General features: G+C 57.1%; 1 protein-coding gene across 2 annotated transcripts; it reads left to right on the plus strand.

The window, feature by feature from the left end:
• The first annotated feature begins 370 nt into the window (after nucleotides 1-370).
• On the plus strand, nucleotides 371-23,247 carry WFDC1 (WAP four-disulfide core domain 1). 2 transcript variants are annotated; one of them, XR_006197254.1, is made up of 7 exons: nucleotides 371-630; nucleotides 12,301-12,484; nucleotides 15,101-15,184; nucleotides 16,108-16,248; nucleotides 16,526-16,641; nucleotides 19,490-19,531; nucleotides 21,244-21,283. XR_006197254.1 is itself a non-coding variant. In XM_042919607.1 (7 exons), exons 1-6 carry the CDS (start codon nucleotides 487-489, stop codon nucleotides 21,300-21,302), a joined length of 654 nt encoding a protein of 217 aa, XP_042775541.1. In that variant the 5' UTR covers nucleotides 371-486; the 3' UTR covers nucleotides 21,303-21,315; nucleotides 22,856-23,247. The 2 variants fall into 2 exon arrangements, 1 of the variants encoding a protein (XP_042775541.1); XM_042919607.1 differs by lacking the exon at nucleotides 16,526-16,641 and adding an exon at nucleotides 22,856-23,247 and having other exon boundaries at nucleotides 21,244-21,315.
• The last annotated feature ends 542 nt before the right edge of the window (nucleotides 23,248-23,789 follow it).

Genomic DNA, 23,789 nt, shown 5'->3' on the forward strand with positions numbered 1-23,789 from the left:
CATGGGCAGAGCCTGTCGGCTCAGCTCAAAACTTGGGTGAGGTGGCAGCTGCGAGCCGCCCCACCCCCACCCCCACCCCCACCGGCCCAGGGTCCTCCCCCGCCCCGGGAGCCAGCACACCTCCTCCGGGAGGGGACCGAGCCTGCACGCAAATGCTCATTATCCCAATGTGTCCCGGCCACGTCTCTGGCGAGCCCGTGCCCCCCTCCTCCTGCCTCCACCGTCTCAGCTGCCCGGGCTGCAGACATCTATGTGGCGACTCTGCGGCCAGATGTTATAGGGCAAAGCTAAAAATAGGGCGGGCCGGCCACCGGCAGGGGTGGGGGTAGGGGTGGGGGCATGTGCTGGGCGCCGACACATGATCCGAGGGGCCCGGCCGAGTGGAGCTGAGAGCCCGGCGGACCGTGCACGCTTCTGTCCCCCACTTGCAGGCCCCCCCCCGCTCCCGGCAAGAGGGGCCCCTCTTCTCTGCCCGTGTGGGAGGAAATGCCTTCTCCCGGCCGCGGGATGGGCAGCGGCGGGAGGAAGGTCATCTGGGCTCTGTCCTTCCTGCTGCTTGTCCGCGAAGCCAGTTCTGCCAAGAATATCTGGAGACGGGCGCTACACACCAGGCTGGCCGAGAAGCCCCGCGTAAGTGCCCGGGGCGGGGAGGCCGGGAGGGGACGGGCGGCCCCCAGACTCGGGCGGGCTGGCACGCACGTGTGCCAAGGTCGGGAGGTGGGCAGATGAGCTCCCCGCCCTCGCTCACGGCCCCTGGTCTGTGAGCCAAGAGGCGGAGGGCGCTGCAGAAAACGCGCAGGGGGATTGTGACACGCTTTGGCCCACCAAAGAGGACAGCCCCCGCTTTGAGACTCCCAAGGGCTCGAAACTGAGCGTTGTGTTCTCAACCATCAACAACCAAGCGTTTATAAGATATAATTAGGCATTCGTGCGGTCATTTACTCGTTCGGTAAACATTTAGTAGAAACTGCTCTGCTGGGTCAGGCACTGTGTGCGGTCCTGTGGGTTCAACACGGAGACAGCGGCTCCCACCCTCGGGGGGGGACGTGGTCGAGTGGGGGAGGCGGTCGGGTGATGTGTGCTGGCGGTACGAAGGGATAGGACAGCACAGCAGAGGGCGGGAAGCGTGCACCTTGGAGCCGGGGGTCTGGGTTTGCATTCAGACTCTGCTGCTCACCAGCTGTGTGACTTCAGGCGACTTGTTTGACATCTCTGAGCACCAGCGATCTCACCTGGAAAAGACAGAGTGTTAGAGGGATGCGGTTCTTTCAACACCTGTTGTTCGGTCACCCCTGTTTACCGGGCACTCTTCTAGGCTGTGGGCATATAGACAGCGGTTCTCTGCTTCGGGGAGATCGCGACGTAGTGAGAGAGTAAGTGAGAGATGAGGAAAACAGGTGCCAAGGAGAGAAGTAAGGCAGGAAGGGGACCAGGAGAGAGAGACCGGGGGCAGGAGGGTATAATCTTATTTTTTTTTATTTTTTTTAACGTTTATTCATTTTTGAGAGACAGAGAGAGACAGAGCATGAGCGGGGAAGGGGCAGAGAGAGGGAGACACAGAATCTGAAACAGGCTTCAGGCTCTGAGCCGTCAGCACAGAGCCCGACGCGGGGCTTGAACTCACGAACTGCAAGATCGTGACCTGAGCCGAAGTCGGACGCCCAACCGACTGAGCCATCCAGGTGACCCGGGGGGGGAGGTGTGTGTGATCTTAACGCCCCCCCCCCCTTTCTAGCACAGGGAGCACAGGGGTGGGGAGGAGTCAAGGAGACAGCACTGACTCTCGCAGGATTGAACGAGTCCCCTCAACATAGCAAGTGCTCGGTGCCTCTTGGTGACTTCGTGAAATCGTTGTGAAACTGGGTGGCGCTTGCCACCCCAGGTGGGATATAGGACCCTCGAGGTGAGGCCTGATTGTGTCTCGTTCAGTGCAGTGTTCCTGGTGCCTGGCCAGGCGTCTGCCATTCAGTCGGCACTCGGTACGTTCCTGTGGATGAATTATGGGCAAACTCACTGGAAGCCCAGAAGAATGTGTTCAGCTCTGCTCCAGAAGAGTCAGGAAAGGGTCTTCCAGGGTTGGGGACATTCAACATTGGGCTCTGAGCGATGAGTAGGAGTTTGCCAGGTAGATCAGTGGGAAAGGGGAATGTTTCATGACTCCCGCCATGGTGAGATGCTTGAAACTGTATCGAGGCTAATCTCAGCCTCCAGGGCTCACGTTCTCCAGCTCAGGCAGGAGGCCACCGGGAGTGGAAAAGAATAGCAGCAACTGAAATGACGGTAGGTGTTTGGAGAAGGGAGAGCGATCCCTGAAGGCTTCCTGGAGGAGGGGAGACCCTGGCCAGATCTTGAAGAACTATTAAGGATTAGGAGGAGTAAGGACATCCCTGGAAGAAGACGCAATGTGGGCAGAGCGTGAGGCACAGATCGTGTATCTGGGAGCCCCTGAAGGGGCCCTCACTGCAGGGGAGGGTTTGTGCAAGGAGGGAGAGAGACCCCTCTCAGGTTTGACACCTCCTTGCTCTTTGCTGGCCCAGCGGGATGGCTCATTTAGGACTTTGGTTCTCGGACCACAAAGAGATCTCCAACGTGTCATCTGGGCTGATCTCCACTTTGTCCCACAGTGGGGGGGAGGCTGGGAGGCTGGGGACCCTGGGCACGGGGTTGGCGGGGGGGAGGGTGGTCTTCAGCCCTGACCCCGGTCCCTCGAGGACCGGGGGGGGCAGGTCAGGGTGAGGAAAGGCCGGGTGTCCCGTAGGGTGCTGAAACCCGCTCTGGAGAGTTAAATAGAGCCCTTGTTAAAATTAAACCAGGGGCGCCTGCGTCGCTCGGTCGGAAAAGCGTCCGACTCTCGGTTTCGGCTCAGGTCACTATCTCGCATTTCAGGCGTTCGAGCCCCGCGTCGGGCTCCACGCCGACGGCACGGAGCCCGCTTGGGATTCTCTCTTCCCCTCCCTCTCTGCCCCTCCCCTGCTCGCTCTGCCTCTCTCACAGTGAATAAACTTGAAAAATTAAAAAAAAGAAAATAATCAAAGCATAGAGCCACTGCCCAGCTCCTCGCAAGGCGCCCGCCCTCGAGGTGGCCTCACAGGGCACCTGCCAAGGCTGGTTGTAGGGCCTGGGCCAGCACGTGGCTGCCCCTTCTCCCTTTCTCAAGGCCCAGCCCTGGGCAGAGAGGGCAGAGCGGGCCCAGCGCACTTCCTGGTCGCCGTGTCCACCTGCCTTCCTGCCCGAGGACTTAGAGACACGGCAGAGAGGGAGGCACGGCCATCTGTCCCCAAGGAGGCCACTGGGGGGCTTGTCGTGAGAAAGAGGGTCCCCCCTCTGAGCCTCGGCCTCCCCACCTACAGCGTGGGGGGGCGGGCAGCACCGGCTTTGCCCCTCCTCTTCATGTGCACTATTAAACACAAAACCAGACCACGGGGCGCCTGGGGGGCCCCGTCGGTTAAGCGCCCGACTTCGGCTCCGGTCATGATCTCGCGGTTCGTGAGTTCGAGCCCCGCGTCGAGCTCTGTGCCGACAGCTCAGAACCTGGAGCGTGTTTCAGATTCTGTGTCTCCCTCTCTCTCCGCCCCTCCCCGCCCCCCGTCTCTCGAAAATAAACATTCACAAAATTAAAAAAATAATAATAAACATAAAACCGGACCAGACAAAAAACATGGCACCAAAATATTTGCCAGGCTGGATAAAACAGAGGAAAGATGTTTGTAAATAGCCCGGCCGCCTGCTTTGGGGCGCTCGGTCCATTCGGTAGAGCAGGCGTTCGATGGGAACAGTGCTTTCCTGAGCCCTCGCTATGTGTGAGGACAAGCACTCGCCACCTGTTAAGTCTCAGGAGCCTCCCAATTTACCGGGTGGGGCCCTCTGCAGCCACTATGTCACGGGGGACCGGGTGGCCCCAGTTCTCCGCGTGTCACCATGGCTGAGTCTGGCTCATCCCCCAAGCTCCCGTCCAGGGCAGCTGGAAGTCGCTGGGCAGTTCCCACCCTGCCCAGGGGCGCCTGCCTGGCGGAGGGGACGCTGAGGGGGTGCGGCAGGAGAGAGGGCTGCCTCCCCAAGCTGGCTCCCCTTCCCCTTGTGATTTCTGTGACCTCCCGAGTCTTTTCTTGCATCTTATTGTTGCTTATTTTTTTTTTGCGAAGTTAGCACGAGTGGGAGAGGCAGAAGGGCTCTCGGATACGACCGTACCTCCCTGGCTGGGGGACACGCTCAGCCGACACCCAGGACGGGCCAAGATGCTGGGGGTTCCCACCAGGGGAGCAGATGGGACTCGAAGACAGACCTGGCTTGCTCATCCTTGGGCGGGACACCTCTGAAGAACAGTCTGTAGGGTGTCCCAGAGGTTCCCCTCGGGTCTGAGCGCCAGCTGCCCCACCCCCACCCCCGCCTGTCAATTGCCTGCGTATTAACGCCCCCTGGATGGGCTCTGCCCCTTCCCGGCCCGCTGGAGCTTCCTGGGACCCCTCCCAAGAACCCGCCCTGCCCTGGAATCCTGGTCTCGGGCGTGCGTGGTGGGTTCCACCGTGTCCCTCGAGAAAGAGATGCTCAGATCCTAACCCCTGGTTACCTGGAAACGGGACCTTATCTGGAAACAGGGCTGGTGTAGATGGGATTCATCAAGACGAGGACACTCGGGAGTGAGGCCGGCGCTCCCCGAACCCAGTGTGGCTGGTGAGGAGAGGGGACCCAGAGGCAGACCCACGGCGGGGAGGCCAAGTGAAGACAGAGGTGGCAAATGGAGAGCTGCGTCTCCAAGCCAAGGGACGTCAGATTGCCGGGAGCCACCAGAAGCCGCAGACCGGATCGTCCCGCACAGCTTGCAGAAGAAACCAGGCCCCCCCACCCCCACCCCCCACCTTGATTTCCGCCTCCTGGCCTCGCGCCCCTGTTGTGTCCAGCCCCAGCTTGTGGGGCTTTCTCAGAGCGGCCCCGGGGACACCCCTGCGGTGTCCAGTTTCTGCCAATTTCTACTGCTTGCCGCCAGCAGCCCCGACGACAGACATCGCCCGGATGAGGAACTCGAGGCCCTGGCGAGACGTGACTCACCCCCAGGCCGTTCCGGCCGGGGACGGGCGAAGCGGTCATTACACCGTCGGAGTCCCGGGGACTCGCCTCACTCCTCGGAAGATGTGAGCTCGCACCCCCCGCGGGACCCCATCATCGGGACCTCTAAGGCGCCTCCGTGCAGAGGAGCGAGGGCTGCTCGGGGGCCCTGGGGTGTTCAAGGCCAAGGCCCCGTGGGTCCTACCTGGGGGCGGGAGAGGGGAAGTGACGTGCCGAGGGGAACAACCCCACGGTTGGCCGTAGCCCGGTGTCCCGCACGTCACGGGCACGCGGAAACCTCTTCAGAATGGGGGATGGCGGGGGTGGCGACGAGCTGGCCGAGTCACTTTCTCCTCCCTGCAGCCGGCTTCCCCATCTGAGGTTCCAGGCCTGAAATCAGTCCCGGGCGGAAATGACCAAGGGAAGAAGCATCCAGGGCAACCGGATGGTTATCATCGGGGAGCATGCCCGCGGGAGGGAGGTGAGAAAGCAGAGAGCTGGAAAGGTCCGGAAGCTCAGAAGGAAAAAAAAAAAAGAAAGACGACCAGTCCATGCGGTGGAATATTATTCAGCCATAGAAACGGGAGTGGGGTCGTCCCACTTGCTACCGGAGGGATGAACCCTGAAAACATTCTGCTAAGCGGAAAAAGCCGGCCACAAAAGGCCACATCCCGTAGGATCTCTTTGCGTCGGCTTTCCGGAATAGGCAAGCCCCTAGACACAGACGGTCGGTTAGAGGTGCCGGGCGCTGGCGGGGAGGGAACGGGAGCAGAATTTCCGTGTGGGTGATGGGCAAGCACACCCACGCCGGGTCGTCGTGGTCTTAGTTTTCGGTCTTCTCCTCGGAAGGCGGTTCCCTTAAGTGCTTTCATATCACCTCGACTTCTCCCTAGCATTCAGCCCCTTTAATATGATGTGCATGCTTTTTTTTTTTTTTTAATGTGGCTTTAGTTTTTCATTACCCGATTTTGCAGATGGCAGAAAAAAAAAAAAAAAAGGCAATATGCTTGCGGTCTCTGTGTGACGTCTGGTTTGGTGTTTGTCCCTTGTCCTGGAGCTGAGCCCCGTGAAGGGAGGGATGTCTTCTGGTCCGGCCCAGCATTGTTTGGAGCCAGCCCGCCTGGCACGTAGTCGGCCTGGGGACTATGAATGTACCACGAAGGGAATGGATAAGTTACGTTAAAACCTTCCAGAACAGGATGGAAGGGGATAGAAAGTTCCAGAAGACTTCCTGGTGCGCCGCGGTGCCCGGGGGGCCCCCCGGCTAAAGGAGTCGGTCGAGTTTGCCGGCAACATGCGCTGCGATGAGGTCACCGCTGGTGTGAGATCTGGGACTTTGCGTGCCTCTCTGAGGAAGTCCCTTAGCGATGCACCCAGTTCTGCTCCCAGAGCCCAGCGCTGAGGTCCCAGGGCGTCAGGAAACGGCATTCATCAACGCGCGCTGAGCTGTAAGCCCCTGCTCCAGGGACAGACGTATTTTTAGACTTTTTGACGTCCAAATTCCAGAGGAAGGGCAAGTAACGCTTAGAGGAAAATTGGCTTTCTTCCGGCACCAAGCAAATCAGGCCTGGGGCGCACTTTTATTGGTCTGGCCGTTAAGTCGCTGGAACATTCCAAAGAAGGGTAAAGCTCTTGCACGCGGAATGAAGTGGGTGGAGAGCACAGAGGGAGGGATGTGGGTAAATCGGGGCAGCTTTGGAGATTGGATTCTTTCTCCTTAAATGGAAACGGTTCAAGATTGTTTCCTGATTATACAAGTAATGTTTACTGCAGAAGAAATCCAGGCGATACCGAAAGTGGCAACCGCGTAAAAAAGCTCGAATTCTTCGTCCAGGGCGTAAGCCCCGTTGGCATTTTGGTGTGTGTGTGCCCCAGCAATCCCGTGAAAACAGGTGTACTCACATTTTTTTTTCTCTTCGTGGCATTTATTCACAGTGTGTGAAAGATGTCTTATGGAGATGAAATTCACGTCACGTGAAACGAACCATTTTTTTGGTTTTGTTTTAACGTTTTATTTATTTTTGAGACAGAGAGAGACAGAGCATGAACGGGGGAGGGGCAGAGAGAGAGGGAGACACAGAATCGGAAGCAGGCTCCAGGCTCCGAGCCGTCAGCCCAGAGCCCGACGCGGGGCTCGAACTCACGGACCGCGCGATCGTGACCTGAGCCGAGATCAAGGGTCGGACGCTGAACCGGCTGAGCCACCCGGGGCGCCCCCCGTGTCCTCTTTTCAAAGGCCTCTGTTGTGTTCCGCGGTGCAGATGTGCCATTCTTTCTTCAGCCGGCCTCCTTTGGTTGCACACGAGGCTGCTGGCTTCAGGAGAATCCACACTTGAACTTGAAGGATTGGCGCTTTCCGCCGAAAGGGGCCAGAATCGGTATTTCCTTAACCCGCTTCCCGGGGGCACCGGCAGTAGAATGGCCCCGCAGATCCCCAGGGGCCTCCAGAACTCTCTCCCAGAGGAGTGAAAAAAACCATACCCACCTCGTGGGAAATCTTAAGGGGGAGGCGTTTTTATCCGAGTAGGGCACACCGCCCTGGAGAGTTCTTGTCTGGGCCGTTCCGTAAATGTGCGTGCAGCAGCTGTTTGGAAACAGACTTGCAATACAGCCCCTTCGCAGGCATGGAAATAAAAGCTGGAAGTCACCGGTTGCCCTGGGGTTTTCGCGAAGGGTGTTGTCGTTCTGGGGTGAGCCGCCTCGTCTGTCTGGGCGATTTGACGTGCCGTTATTTTCTTTTCGGCCGAGGGGCGCTGGAGGGCCGGGCCGACTGGGGTTGCGAAGGGTGGAGCCTGGGACGAGTTCTCTCCAGAATCTGTGCCCGGGGGAGGCGGTTCTCTGACTGTGTCCTGAGCTGGGGCTGGCGCACCGGAGGCGGGCAGGGGTGGGGACGGGGGAGGCGGGGAAGCCCCAGATCCAGACAGACCCGACAACAAGAACAGTAAGCGTAATTCCAAGAGGCTGGAAGGTGCCTGCGGCACAGGCGCGACCTCATCGGCTCCCACCACAAACGCCCGCAGCACACGCACCTCCTGCGCCCGTTTTGCGGAGGAGGAAAACAGAGGCTGAAATAAGTCCGTGGCTTTCCTGCCTGATCACAGAGCTACAGGATTCAAACCCAGACTTGTCTAGTGCGTTAGATCCCTGCCGAACTCAGCCTCAACAGTTGACGAGGTCACGGGCCTTAGCCGCATCCATCTTGCTACGCTCAAAAACCAGACTCAGCTCCTAAGTTCTTGCCCCAAAGAAAGAGCAGCAGTCATCTGGGGAAAGTTCTGAGCGGAGGGAACAGTGTGTGGAAGGCTTCAAGGCAAGGAGGAGGAAGGCGTCTGAGCAAACCTTCAGAAATTGAGGCTGCTGATTCTAGATGTATAGTTTGGATCCATTACTGGGGCCTCTGGAGAGAGAAGCGTAGACTTGGGCTCATGACCCTTCTCGGCCTGTGGCCTTGGGCACACCTCTCATTCTGCAGGTCTCAGGGGCCTCATCTTTAGTGAGGATAACAATAGGACGCCCCCCCCCCCCCCCCAGCTGGCCTCATGCGACCAGAGCAGGTGCTGAGGCTTGGTAAGAGGTGCCGAGTTGGAGAGGGGCCCCTGTTCGTGGAGACCTGGGGGAAGTGAGCGCGCGGCCAGGCTGGCATCTCAGGTGGGAGACACAGCCCGTGCAAAGGCCCGGAGGTAGGACCGCTCCAGGGACCTCAGAGAAGCCAAAACGGCTGAACAGGGATGCACAAGGGAGGGGTGAGTCTGGGAGGCAGAGGGGCTGGGGGCGGGCACCAGCCAGCTTTGGCTGACCTTTACCCCTTTGTCCTCCACGGGAAGGGGCCCCACTGAGGGTGATGTATTTCTCTCTCTGATAAAAGTTCTCTCCCAGAGCTCCTAAAACTCACGCTTTTTCAGGACCCTCTTCAGGCATCACCTTGCATGATATGAAATATTTTACAAAACATTTAATCCTTTAATCTGGGCCCCTCGGTGACATCGGTTCTGTATCACCCACGACCATCTGTTGTTTCGGCTGCACCGTAAATAACTCGGGAGATTTGACTTCTAAGGCGCTTATCTCTTTTGTCCTTTCCAAATTCTGGGAGACGACGTCTGAAGGTCCCTCAGAAAGCAGGGGCATATCTAAAATTGATCTCTCTGCACACCCCTGCTGGGCTGCCATTAGGAAGTCACCAGACTGGGAGGCAGGGGCTGGGGTGGGGGTGGGGGGGGGGGACACAGGATTTCACTTCTGATCCGCAGGCTGCAGTCAGTCCCATAAATGAGGCCTTGAGTCCGAACAGGCCATGCGGAAGCCCCCCGCCCCCCACCCCAGCCTCCCGACCACGCGCGGGCCTTTCCTCATCACCCTCCCAAGGAGGCTGGGCGGCTGCCACCTTGCATTAGGATCACAGTGGTCAGGCCCCAACAGGAGTCCAATTTTGTTCATTCTGAGGAAAACGAAGTAAGAGCTAACGGCGCGGGGTTGAAAATTATTCACGATGATACAGGACTTAGGGGACCGGCCTGAGCAGGGGGTGGTGAAAAGGCTGAACCAGTTTGCGAATCCGCGCTCTGGTCTCCCCTTTGTTTTGGGGGGAGAACCACCAGTCTTCTGCAGCCTTTGTTTCCTTATACGCCAAATGTTGGCTTCATTCTTACATTTCACGAATTAAATGGCAGACATATATATATATAGGAGAAAAGAGGACTTCTCTGGGCGAAGCTGGGGAGGGGCCGGGAGCCCCGTCCTCCCCAGGCTGCCCCTGCCTCACTTGGTCCCTGCTTTCTTCTCCCTCTTGCCCTCCCTCTAAGCCCCACGGGTGCCCTGGGACGTAGTTTGAAAACCGGTGGTCCTTGGGATGACACTTCCAAAATGCACCTGCTCTCGGGACCCATCCTCGGTGACCCGACGCCCCCTACAGGGCATTGGAAGCAGCGCATAGACTTTGCAGCCTCCGCAATAGCTGGGGCGGGTGGGTGGGGGGCAAGGATGTGGACACATTTTTGAGCTTCCCGCCTTTTTTTTTTTTTTTTTTTTTTAACTCCGTTGAGGTCAGAGGGCATATGCCATTTTGCTCCTTGCTCTTTATTTTCCCTAACATATCATTAAGTGTTTTTCCTGTCGTTAAACATGCTTTCATGGGGCGCCTGGGTGGTTCCGTCGGTTGAGCGTCCGACTTGGGCTCCGGTCATGATCTCGCGGTTCCTGAGTTCGAGACCCAGGTCGGGCTCGGTGCTGACAGCTCGGAGCCTGGCGCCTGCTTCGGATTCTGTGTCTCCCTCTCTCTCTGCTCCTCCCCTGTTCACTCTCTCTCTCTCTCTCAAAAATAAGTATTAAAAAAATTAAAAATGCTTTCATACGTACTTCTTTTTCAAATGTTTGATCGTCTTCTTAAAACTGAAAAAATACTGTGTGCATGGCAAAAATAATATTGAAGCAGGGCAAATGAATACCCAGTGAAGAGACACCCCCTTGGCTGCTTCAGAACTGAATTCTTCTCTCCAAAGGCCATCTTTGATAACAGTTTCTTGCGTATTCTTGTGTATCCTTCCAAAAATGTTCTGGGCAGGCATATACATATTACATGAGTGTGCATATGTGTATTTTAAAACGTAGGCGTGTAGCGTACAAACTGTTCTGCGCCTTAATTCTTTAATGTTTATTTATTTTTGAGGGGGGGGGAGGGGCAGAGAGAGGGAGACACAGAATCCGAAGCAGGCGCCAGGCCCCGAGCTGCCCCACGCGCGGGGCTCGAACCCACAAACCATGAGATCCTGACCTGAGCTCAACCGACTGCGCCACCCAGGAGCCCCCTGCACCTTCATATTCTTCACCAACCACCATATGTTGGCGATCTTTCATCAGTGGGTTAAAGGCAGATTTAATGGCCACACACTACTCCAGTCCGCAGACAAGCATTATTTGCTTGTACAAGGGGGCAGGATTTTGAAGTATGGATACATTTGCAGGGGAGCGGAGGCCAGGGGCAAATAGGAATTTATTATTTTTTTTTTTAATTTTTTTTTCAACGTTTTTTATTTATTTTTGGGACAGAGAGAGACAGAGCATGAACGGGGGAGGGGCAGAGAGAGAGGGAGACACAGAATCGGAAACAGGCTCCAGGCTCCGAGCCATCAGCCCAGAGCCTGACGCGGGGCTCGAACTCACGGACCGCGAGATCGTGACCTGGCTGAAGTCGGACGCTTAACCGACTGCGCCACCCAGGCGCCCCGCAAATAGGAATTTAGATGGCAGGAGCAGTTGAGGAAGGGGCCAAGAGGTGGGGGAAGCCTGGGTGGTTTTTCCCAATGAATCTATTCTGTGTGTGTGTGTGTGTGTGTGTGTGTGTGTGTGTGTGTGTAGGGGGGTGTAAGGCATGCTGTCCGCATAGCCCACTTTCAAATCCAGAAGCAGAACAGTGTTCCCAGCATGGATGGGGGCTGGTGTTGAAGGGACCCAGTGTGGGTTGCCTGGGGTGACAAAGCCTCCCGGCCTCACCTCTAAAGTGCTTATTTTATTCGTCATGTGCCCATATTTCCTATATGGTAAGTACTGTATCTTATTTTTAACTTTCTATTGAAACATAATCCTGAAAAGTAGGAAAATCACGTGTCCAGCTTCACGACGTGAACACACAGTGTAACCAGCACCCAGATCAGGAAGCAGAATAGGGCGGGCCTCGGGGCCCCTCCTGGTCCCCACCCGCCGGGCGGCCACTCTGCTGACTTCTCACACCAGACATCACCATTGTCTGTGTTTGAACTAAAAGTATCAAAGGAACCACACTGTGTGTTCTCTTTGGAGCTGGCTTTTTCCCCCCTCCGGTTCAGTATTCTGTTTGTGAGATTTCTCCAAGTTGTGTGGGTTTATCCGTCTTCGGTGTGGGTTGTAAATCCTCAGAGCTCTGCGTAAACATATGGGTTGTAAGAGAGATATATGTAGAAATCTATGGGTGTATATATCCATGTGTGTATACGCAGACACGTGCACACACGCACACGCATGCACGCACACGCATACACACGCACACGCGGACACGCATGCACACGCGCGCGCGCATACGCACACACGCGCGCACATACACACGCACACGCGACACGCATGCACGCACACGCACGCGCACACGCGCACGCAGATCCGTATCCGGAGCGGGCGCAGGACAGGGTCGCCTCTCCAGGCCGGCTGCCGGCACGCGCCCACCTCCGCTGGGCGGCGACGGGGACCCGGGGGCCGGGTCCGCGCCGCTGACGCGCGCTCTCCCCGCAGGCCGAGGAGGCGGGGGGCCCCCGGCAGCCCCGCGCAGACCGCTGCCCGCCGCCGCCGCGCTCGCTGCCCCCGGGCGCCTGCCAGGCCGCGCGCTGCCAGGCCGACTCCGAGTGCCCGCGGCACCGGCGCTGCTGCTACAACGGCTGCGCCTACGCCTGCCTGGAGGCCGTGCCGCCCCCGCCAGGTAGGCGCCGGGGCCCGGGAGTCGGGCGGGGACGGGGGGCGCCTCGGGGAGGGGCGTCGCCTGCGTGCGAGAGGGGCCCGCGGAGCAGGCACCCCGGCGCGTGCGGACACGCCACTGCCCTCGGCGCGCACGGCCTTGGAGAGGCCGGTTCCGGGGACGACGCCCCTTCCTAAGGAGATGCGGAGGTTTCTCCCTAAAACAAAACATACACACGTCCGGCTCTTCTTACAAACACGGGACCGCAAGCCCTGGGCCACCACCTGCTGGGGCCCCAGGTGCCCCTAGAAGGCAGCGGGGCCCTCCGGTTTTCCCCGGAACCCCCACCAGACCCACTCACCTTCACCTCCTGATCCCCGCCCTGGGGGTATTGGATGTGGAGACTGACCTCAGCAGTCCGGATGGGGTGTGCCCCAGAGAGGCAGGGGGGATGCAGACTCCTGGGTTCGAGTCCATCGGCTGGCTGGGCAGCCCCTGAAACCCCCCCAGCTGTAAAACGGGACTGAAACGCAACTCCTGGAGGGCTCTGAACGGGGTGGCTGCGGTGGCAGGGAGCAGATCTTTCACAAGGGGTTTGTTAAACCTTAATGACGACTTCTTTGGCAGAAAGAGCCCTCGGGAGCTCGTTCGTCTTTGAAGGGAAGGAGTTTTAGATCCCTTCTGGACAGGTTGGGGGGGGGGTGTGGGAGGGGAGGGAGCCTGCGGGGATACTGAGGAGTGGGTAGGCAGCTGCGTCCCCCCAGCGTGGAGAAAAGGTGTCCCTAAGTGGGTAGGATGGGGACGCAGTATAGTCTCCTTCCCTCTCCGTTCTCCTTGGGGCTGAGGCTTTCGATGACAGCCTGCCTGTGTGGACTGCCCCTCTCAGGAAGAGGCGTCCGGGTCCCATGGGCCTCGACTGCTGAAGGCCGCCTGAGAAGGCAGCCCAGCCCTTCCTCCCAAGGCCAAAGCAAGAATGACCACACTTTGTTTTCTTTGGGGTGAGGTCACGGCGATGACAAGGGACTCGGCACCCTTAATTATGCTCATAATTACAATCTACCCTGTGTTTAAGCACTGCCTCTTGTCCGGGGACTGGGCTGGTACTCAGGGCCAGGAGAGCTCCTAGAGGGCCCTTTATTAAAAAAAAGACAATATGCCCCCCCCCCCCCCCCCCCGCCAGTGGAAGGAAGCACAAGGAGGTACTTCCCTCTGGGTGGGTAAGTCAAAGAAGATGCCGCTTGCTTTGGACTGTGACAGCGTGCAGGTGTTCTCGCCTCGCTTGCCACTTACACCAGGTGCTTTTGAGCAGTGCGCAAACTATACAACTGTTCACGACACTCCTGACGGCCTTTCCATACATTATCTCGTTTAATGCTCACGCGGCCCTGTTTTACAGCTGAAGACACTGAAGCTCAGAGACGCTGAGTTGCTTGCCCAAGATCACACAGCAGGCAACGCTGGGAGTGTCCACTGCCTTACGCCCTGAGTGCAGGGCTCTGGGGCCCCTACTCCAGCATCTGGGCCCGTATGTGGGAATCTCTCACTGCCTGGAACATCCTTCCGCGGGACACCCACACAGCTCCTTCCGATCTGTGTCCAGAGGTGGTCATTTTTCAGGGAACATCTCTCTCTCGAAATGGCAAGCCCTCCTCCAGCCATTCCTCGCCCTCCTTTCCCTGCTTAATTTTTCTTTATAGCACAGTCTGGAACACCGTGTTTTATTCACTCATTGACTGTTCTCCCCACTTGAAGGTCAGCCGCATAAGGCAGAGATCGGTCTGTTTCCTTCACTGCTGGACGTCCCCCATCTAAACTAGACTCTAGGCATCTGAAAAGTACTCAGTGGAAATGAAAAGAATCAACGCATCAGCGAGTGACTAGCTTTCACTGGCCAGGCAGAGCGGTCCGATTGTTCGTTGGTCGCAACGACCAGCAGCTGACCCGTTGAGGCAGGGAGTGTCTCCAGTCTGCCATGGCCCTACCTGGCCGGCTTTTCTTACTTATGTTACCTGCCTGCACCCTGGAGGCATTTGGGCGCTCCACCCCTGCTTTGGGATTTTGAACACTTTGCAGCCCTACGCGTGGGTTGGTCCTCTTGTTAAACATGTATTGGTCACAGAGCAGGCCGCGATGCTATGACAGAAAGACCCATAAGCCCAGGAGCCCAAGCTATTTACTCCTCCTTTGGTTAATAGGCCCGAGGAGATGGGTGGTCCATGGCAGGTAGGTGGCCCCGGTCCAGTCATCCAGGGACCCAGGTTCCTTCCACTTGTTGCTCTGCAAGGTCAGAGTGGCTCCCAGGCTGCAGGCAGAGGGACAGCACGGAGCAAACAGGCACCAAACCCCGGGCGAGAACAGAAACTTGCGTCATCGCCTCTGCTGACATCCTATTGGTCAGAGCTCAGTCACGTGGCCACACCTAGCTGCAAGGAACGCTGGGAGATGTAGTCTCCAGCTCGGCCCCAGTGCCTAGGCGAAACTCAAAGTTCTGTTACTGAAAGAACTGGGGGAATGTGCGGCAGGGAGCCTCTGTGTTTCATCGTGAAATGTAGGCACCCCCCCCCGCCCCGTTCCCAGAGGCTGGGGTGTTTCTCAGCTGCCTGGGGCGGGGCTCAGTGTAACCATGTATCGTTTTGTTAGTTTTAGACTGGCTAGTGCAGCCGAAACCTCGATGGCTTGGTGGCAACGGCTGGCTCCTGGATGGCCCTGAGGAGGTGTTGCAAGGTGCCTACGGGGAGAAGCCCACCCCAGCGTCAGAGTCAGGATCCCTCCTTCTCAGGCTGTCTCTGCTGCGGCAGGCTGCCTGCCCTCCAGTACCTCAAATACTCGACCTAGAACGGTGGTGACGGGGGCTTGGCCAGACTCTCAGAAAACGCAGAACCGTATAGGGCTCGACTTTCCCTAGGACTGGGGGCCTCCTCCTCCCTGGGTGGAGACTTGAGAGGGAGGGGTTTGGGGTGGCTTTCAGATCCCCAAAATCATAATAAGGGGTCCACGGCTCCGTGGTGACGACTCCTCCGGGTGGGTGGGGAGCAGGCAGGCATGCCCGGGGTCCCCAAAACTGGAGGGTGGGAGTGTGTGCTTGTGTGTAGGTGCGGCTGTGCCTGTGACTCTGCACGCATGCGTGTGCGCGACTGCGTCGGTGAGGCGGCGCGGCACCCGTGTGTCTGTCCTTGCGCTGGGTCTGGATGTTTGCGCGTCTCTGTGCATGCAAATGTGTGTGACCGTAGGTGTGAGTGTGTGTGTGTGTGTGTGTCTGTGTGTGTGTGTTAAGAGCCATGGGTGGCGAAAATATGTGTGTGTCCGGAGTTGTGTATGAACGCGTGTGTATGCCTGTGGCTGTAGATGTGAGCGCACGTATGCGTGTGTCAGGATTTGTGTGTGTGCACATGTGTGCATGTGTGAGTGCGTGCGTGTGTCAGGCCTTTTTGGGTGAAGTGTGCGCCTCTATGTAGGTGAACGTGTGTGTATGTGTGTCACGATGCACATTAGGGTGTTTGGGATCACGTGACTTTGGACTGTGCGTTGGTGTGTGTGCGCGTGTGCACGAAGGTGCCACGGTGAGCGAGACGCAAGGCACAGCCCGGGATCTGGGGGCAGATGGTCCCCTGCGTCCACCCAGCACGGGGCCTATGTCCCTCCCACAGCCGAGGCCTGCAGCACCACGGAGGACGGGGCGGAGCCCCTCCTCTGCCCCTCGGGCTACGACTGCCACATCCTGAGCCCCGGAGATGTGGCCGAGGGCATCCCCAACCGCGGGCAGTGTGTCAAGCAGCGACGGCAGGCAGGTGAGTGTGGGCGCCCAAGCCGTGCTCTTGGCGCCTGCCCCACCCTCCCTGTAACGCCGCGGGGGGGGGGGGAGGACTGTCCCAGAGAAAATCACCAGCGCCCCCCCAAGCCTGGCCGAGAGCTCCTCCTGTCCTGCCTCCCCTCTTCTGAGTTGTCTCACCCTGCAGGGGACACAGGCCTTGGAGCCCTGCCACCTCCTAGCTGGGAACGGGTGCTTCAAATCTCTGAGCCTCAGTTTCCTCATCTGTAAAATGGGCTGATAATATGCTACCCCAGGCTCTGTCATCTGTGTCATAGAAGAGGGAGAACTCGAGGTCGGAAGCTTCTCTACACCGTCTGCACCGTAGAGGGGGAATTCTGAGCCTGTCCTCGGGCTGCAGAGCCCGTGTGGGGTGCATGTGCACGTGCGTGTGTTCTCCCCGCCCCCAGGGATGGTCGGAGCCTTCCGGATAGAAATGTTAGTGAAATTCCTCTTAGCCTCGTTCCGAGGGGGCTGTCGGTTAGCAGTAATTGTTGGTGATTACGTGGGAGTTTGGAAATGTCTCGATCTCCAACGGTGACCTTTGGAGCAGGAGCCTCGGGGAGGAGTGGGGGCACTGTGTCCCAGGATAACCAGCAAAAAGCCGCTTATTTAAGATTTATCTTTTTAAGCTACATATTTGAAATGATTTGAGACTTCAAGGCAGTAGTGCCTTGGCCCCTCCATCCCGGTGACCCATTATGGTCTCTCTCTTCCCTCTCCAGCCCCTGCTGTCTCTCCTGGGGGACTCTCTGAGAGTAGGTTGCAGATCTCATGCCTACACCCAAGATGCAAGGCTCCTCTGAGAGCCAGCTTCTCGGGCGTGCCGGTGACCGTTCCGGTTTTACGGTCCATCCGCCTGGAGCCCGACATCTGAGGGGTTCATGTCTTAAGAGGAACGTGAACTTCGACACAGGCAGGAAAGCTGACTCTTCGGAGAGTAGGGTCTGGGCAGTCAGTGCATTTCTCTGGGATGGGTGTGAGGTCACTCCGAGGCTGAGCGTCCTGTGTCCTCCAGGCTTGCCTCTGGCAAGGCGACCCTGCCGGTGCTGCGTGAGGACAGGGGATCGTCGTGCAGCCGCGAGCAGGGGAGATCTAGTTTGTAAAAATGATATGACGGTGCGTGGAGGGTGTCCAGCTCCAAACATGCCTCTCTCTTCTCCCTGTGGTGTGGCGGGCCAACACTTGTCCCCAAGGAGGAGGAAGGCCCGAGAACGCTTCATCGCCGCCAGCCTGGAAAAACCCTGCCATTTGCTTCAGAAAATAGTTTTTGCCCTGGTTGCTGATAAGCTATCAGCGTGAGGGTGTGGATCGGCCCCTCGGGGTTCTGGCGCCCTGTGTGTTAAATGTCAGTGCTGGCCCTGAACACCCTGACGCTTTTTAGGACGGCCGCAAAACAAGGAAACCAAATGTCTCACTGTTGCCCAAGGGTGATCTTTAAAATGGAGATGAAATTGGCGAAACAGTATGTTAGTTTCCAGTGTGTGAATGTGCTTTGTTGACAGTGCTGATGCCCTGGGGGGGGGGGGGGGGGGGCAGGTGCTCACCCTTGGCGGTGTTGCCCAGAGAAATTTCTGCGGGACCTACCAGACGTCCTTGGCACAAATGTTTCCCCACAGTGATAGGCTGGCGACAAGGGAGGGGGCGGTGGGGTCGATGACCATCAACCGTGGGAATCCTCAGTAATTTGAGACGTCTGAAGTTCCCGAGTCAACCGCTTTTTAAAGTTCTTTTATTTTAAAATTCATTTATTTTATTGTAGGGGCGCCTGGGTGGTTCGGTCAGTTGAGCGTCTGAATTCAGCTCGGGTCATGATCTCGCGGTTTGTGAGTTCGAGCCCCGCGTCGGGCTCTGGGCTGACGGCTCAGGACCTGGCGCCTGCTTCGGGTTCTGTGTCTCCCTCTCTCTCTGCCCCTCTCCTGCTCACGCTCTATCTCTCTGTGTCTCTCAAAAATAAACATTAAAGGGGCACCTAGGTGGCTCAGTCGATTAAGCATCCGACTTCGCCTCAGGTCATGATCTCACAGTCCGTGAGTTCGAGCCCCGCGTCGGGCTCTGTGCTGACAGCTCGGAGCCTGGAGCCTGCTTCGGATTCTGTGTCTCCCTCTCCCTGTGCCCCTTCCTCATTTACGTTCTGTCTCTCTCTCTCTCAAAACTAAATAAAATAAAAATGAAAATAAAAAAACATTAAAAAATAATTTAAAAAATTATTTTATTTTAGATGAGGGGGGAAGGGCAGAGAGAGAGGGAGAGACAGAATCCCAAACAGGATCCACGCTCAGTGCGGAGCCCAAGGCAGGGATCGATCCCACAACCCTGGGATCATGACCTGAGCTGAAATCAAGAATCTGACGCTCAACTGAGCTCCCCCCCAGGAGCACCCCCCAACACTTTTTTTACATACAAAAATGTCAGTTTCGTGTGGTTCCTCCTATCATTTGCATGTCTATGGTTTAAGGGAAATTATTTGTTTTAACCCTCACAATAATTTTAAGAGGTGCCAATTCTCTGCCCATTTCCAGGTGAGGAAACTGAGGCTCAGAGAGGGTTAGCGAAGCAGGGCAATGAAGATTAGCTACTCAAGTTACTTTGTCACGTGCACTGCAGACATTCAGGTCTCCTGGGAACAGACTCACAAAAGCACCGTGTACTCCCCATGCGAATTGCACACCTCGTCATGACCTTTGCTGAACGATACGTTGGACTTCTGCTCCCGGTTCCTCTGTTAACACAGTGGTTCCCAAACGTTTTGGTCTCGGGACCCCCCCCCTTACACTCAAAAACCATTGAGGACCCCACAGAGCTCCCCCTTGTGTGGCCACGGATGATGACCACGTTAGAAACTAAAGCCCAGGCGTGAGAAAGATTTGTGTGTTCATTCATTTAAAAACGACGACGATAAACGCGACGCGCATTCAAAAGAAAGAGCGTTTCCTTTAAAGGTCACTGTACTTTCCAACACACGTACAAATTGAAGCTGGGCATTGGTTCACGTCTCTGCAGTTCTCTCTCATTTGTGCCTGGGGAGCAGAGAGACGCTCACGTCGGCCCCTGCACTCGATCCGCTGCGATATTGCCCGTCACGCAGCGTCTGGAAACTCCATGCACACCTGGCAGGGAACGAGAGCGGACGCACAAATAATGCCTTTGTATTCTTAGGAAGATAGTTGTGGCCTCTTGAGCTCACTGGAAGGAGTTTCACCCTCTCGCTTGTTTTTCAGATGGGCGATTCCTACGACACAAGTTTGACAAGGAATACCCAGGTAGGAGAAGAAACCACTCTTCCTTTGCAGAGGGCACTAAACGGGGGCACTGAGAGTTTCTTGGGTGAAAAAAGAAATCTAGAACCCCATTGACTCTTTTGAGGGCTACGGTCTGAAGCTGCTGTGAGGGGAAATCCCCATTTCTGCCCAGTCGCTCGTGTGCCATCAGGTGGCCCTTGGGGGTGAGGTGGTGGGATGCCAAGCCACTTCCGGTGTGAAAATCTCTCCTCCACCCCGAGCAGCCCTCCGGGGGCACCTGACACGGCAGGGGCCGTTCTAGGCTGCAGCCTGGGACTGAGGCAGCAGTTCAGGGATGTCTCCCCCGGCACAAATTGAGAACTAGGATTAGAAAAGAACGTAGAAGCCCTGTTGCCTGGTGGTGAGAGGAGGTGGGAGCCAACGAGGGGCTCATAGAAGACAAATGGCTTTGTGTTAAATGTTACAACTTGGTACTGGGTGTGTTTTAGTCCTTCCTACTTTCAGGGGGTTGGAAATATGGCTGACACCCTTCTATCTAATCCTTCATTGATCTAGCCATGATGTATCCATGCATCGATCTAGCCAATACTCTGTTCTTCTATCCATCTTTCCGTCCTTCCTTCTATCTGTCCTTCCTCCCTTCCTTCTTTCCTTCCTTCCATCCATCCATCTATCCATGCATCGATCTATCCAATACTCTGTTCTTTTATCCATCTTTCTATCCTTCCTTCTATCCATCCTTCTATCCTTCCTTCCTTCCATCCATCTATCCAATACTGTATTCTTCTATCCATCTTTCCATCCTTCCTTCCATCCTTCCTTCCACCCATCCATCCATCCATCCATCCATCTATCCATCCATCCATCCATCCATCCATCCATCCATCTATCCTTCCATCCTTCCTTCCTTCCTTCCTTCCTTCCTTCCTTCCTTCCATCCATCCATCCTTCCTTCCTTCCTTCCATCCATCCATCCATCTATCCATGCATCAATCTATCCAATACTCTGTTCTTCTGTCCATCTTTCCATCCTTCCTTCTATCCATCCTTCTATCCTTCCTTCCTTCCTTCCTTCCTTCCTTCCTTCCATCCTTCTTTCCATCCTTCCTTCCATCCATCCATCCTTCCATCCATCATTTCTTTATTAAGAATTTACAGCACATATTTATCAAGCATTGGTCTTCATCCTGTGCTAGAGGTTGGGGCTACATTTGTGGACATGACAGACCCAGTCCTTCCCATCAGGCGGCTAACGTCAAGCAGGAAATAAATACAAACCCAAGTAGTTACTTAGTAAAAACAGTGATCAGGGTGACTGAAGTCACACTGAGGACACTAGGGAAAAGGATACCTTGGACTAGGATACCAAGGAAAGCTTCTTGAGGAGGGGCCATTTGAGCTCAGCCTAGAGAGTAAGAATTAGCGGGCAGAGGAACAGCCAGTGTGAGAATTCTGAGGTTGGAAGCACCTTGGCCATCGCGGCAGCCGGAGTGTGCAGTGAACAAGGGGGACAGTGGCGGGAGACGGGGCCAGAAAGGGAGGCAGAGCCAGACCGCACGGGGGCTGTGGCCACGATGAGGAGAGGCGAGAGGCTGCAGGTGGGCCTTGGATGACCTCATGTGGGGGGGAAGAAGGCACAGGGACAGGGAGCCAGGTGTCCCGACTCCACGTGGCAGTGGCTGGTGAGCCGCAGAAGACTCGCCCGCCCTGACAGAGCTCTGCTCTCTTTGCAGAGGGCGACTCCAAGAATGTGGCCGAGCCCGGAAAAGGACCCTTGAGGCACTTTCAGTGAGGCAGTGGGGCAGGTCAGTCCGGGGAGTGGTGGCCGGTGGCAGGGGAGGGTTCGGGCGCAGGTGTCCTCGGTAGCTTTACTCACCAAGGTGACCGGCGGGAGGGGGAGAGTGGGGCTTTACCCGGGGCTAGAATTTCATAACTCCCTTGCGGTGTCCCAAGTAGGCGTATACGAGAAGTGGCTGTGTCACCAGAAGTTTCCAGACCACCCGGACCTAAATCCAAAGACTAGGCTGCAGCCTTCCTTTCCATGCCTGGTTTTAGGGCCTCCGTGAACGGCCGACGAGTCCCCCGCTGCCCCCCGGAGTCTGTCCCTCTGTCCCTCCCTCGGTCACACGATACGGTCAAGTGCCAGCTCCGAGACAGGCGCGTGCCGGGCACTCGGTTCCTCAGCAGCCCTTCGGGACGGCCGGGCTTCCTGCTCCTAGGGGCCTCCCCCCGGCAGGAGACCACACAAGTCAGCAAGGAAATCGGCCTGCGATGCGTGTCGTGAAGGGAACGGACGGGGGCGTGAGGGAGAGTAGCCAGGTCGGGGAGGGGCCGTGCGCGGAGCTCACGTCTGAGCCAAGATCTGAGACGGGACAGAAGAGCCGCCTTGGGGCGGCCTGGGGAACGGGGCCTGGTCAGGGTAGCTGGAAGAGTAGGAGTCCCAAGGGCAGGAGAGACCGTGGCTTCGAGGAGCCACGGGGAGGCCACCACGGAATGACGGCGGCGAGGCTGGCACCAGAGGGGTCCCCGGGGAAGGCCCTGCTCTCAGATGAGATGCTCCAAGGCGAGATGTGTGCCTGTGGCCGGGAGCATCTGCTAAGAAAGCCTGAATGCCCGCCCCACCCCGTGAAGGCCCCACACGTGTGCCCACGGTAAACAGAAGCCCTTGAAAGCAGCCACCGCCCCCCAGAATGTCCTTGAAAGGCAAACATCAGGCTTCAGATTCCAGAACATTCTGGCGCGAGTCCTCCGGCAAGATCTCGAGCCCTCGAGGATTGGTGCCAGCGTGTCTCTTACCTGCTGATGCCAGGAACGGTCCTTGGGGTGGGTCTGACCCACCTCGGGCAGTGGCCTCCCAGGGGGATGCGCGGGGGGTGCGGGGAGGGCGACGGGGTAGCACGGGGCGTGAGAGGCAGTTTGCGTGATGGAGAGGGATGCGTTGAACTAAACAAGATGATGCCCAGAGAGACTGATGGTAAGTTAAGAATTCAGTCCTAGGGATTGGGGCGCCTGGGTGGCTCAGTCGGTTAAGCATCCGAGTTCAGCTCAGGTCACGATCTCGAGGTCCTTGAGTTCGAGCCCCGCGTCGGGCTCTGTGCTGACAGCTCAGAGCCTGGAGCCTGTTTCGGATTCTGTGTCTCCCTCTCCCTCTGCCCCTCCCCTGTTCATGCTCTGTCTCTCTCTGTCTCAAAAATAAATAAAACATTTAAAAAAATTTAAAAAAAAAGAATTCAGTCCTAGGGAAACGGTATCTTCCTGGTATTGGGGCGGGGGGGGGTGGCACAGACCGTGACCTCTGTCCTGCCCCCAGCAGCGGCTCTCATTCCTTCTCTGCTTCTCTTCCAGCCAGCGCGCAAGAACATTCTTCCACTTTCTGCTAAGCCTTGGAAACCGTTGGACCAAACACGATTTGACCCCCAGAGGCCATGCCCAGCTCAACAGAGATACTCAGACACAGGACACCCGGCTCTCGATGCCAGCATGACCCGCCTGGCTGGGTGACTTTGCGGGAGCACTGGGTCCCCGTGTGACCATCCGGGGAACACAGCACACCTATCAGCCCCGCTAGACCCGGAGACCCCACGGAGCCCCTGGAAGAGGTCACTGCCTTTGTGAGCTGTGTCAAGCCCCCTTCCGTGTCTGTGTTGTTACGCATTTCTTCCAGATTTGTCTCTGGGAGGCATGTCCCTATGCCAAATGTTCTCAAAATAAATCGCCCCTTACAAAACAGAAACGAACTTACCTGCTCCGGTAAGATTGGTAGTTTTAACAGCCCCGCCCCGTGATCTTAAATCACATGCGCTCAAGCCCTTGAACCCTGGAGACGGGTGGGGGCGGGGGATTCTGGGGTGAGGCGTCAGCTCAGCTCGGCTTCTGGAATATCCAGCCTCGCGCTCACTGCTCTGGGTCTGGGTTGGATGCCTCTGAGACAGACCCGGGGAGGAGGGCTTGTTGAAAGCGCTTTGTTAGGAAAGTTCCTGGGGGACACTGGCCGGAGGGTAGGGAAGCTGGGCGGGAGGAGGAAGTCAGGCAAGATGAGGAACAAGGGGTAGATGCTCAGAGGGGCCCCCACTTGGCTTAATGAAATTCTTAGCGGTGGTTGACCAAGGGGCCCGCGTGTTCATTTTGCAAATGGTGCCGGTGGCCCTGGGTCACACCGTGGACGCGGCCCCACTGGGGCGCGTGGAGTCCGGAAGGCTGACGAGGGAAGGGCTGCCCTGCCAGGGTGGGGACCCCGGGGGCCTCTGTCACACACATCTCAACGGTGGCCGTGCAACAT

The sequence above is a fragment of the Panthera leo genome, chromosome E2 (assembly GCF_018350215.1).
Source record: "Panthera leo isolate Ple1 chromosome E2, P.leo_Ple1_pat1.1, whole genome shotgun sequence".
Classification (NCBI taxonomy): Eukaryota; Metazoa; Chordata; class Mammalia; order Carnivora; family Felidae; genus Panthera; species Panthera leo.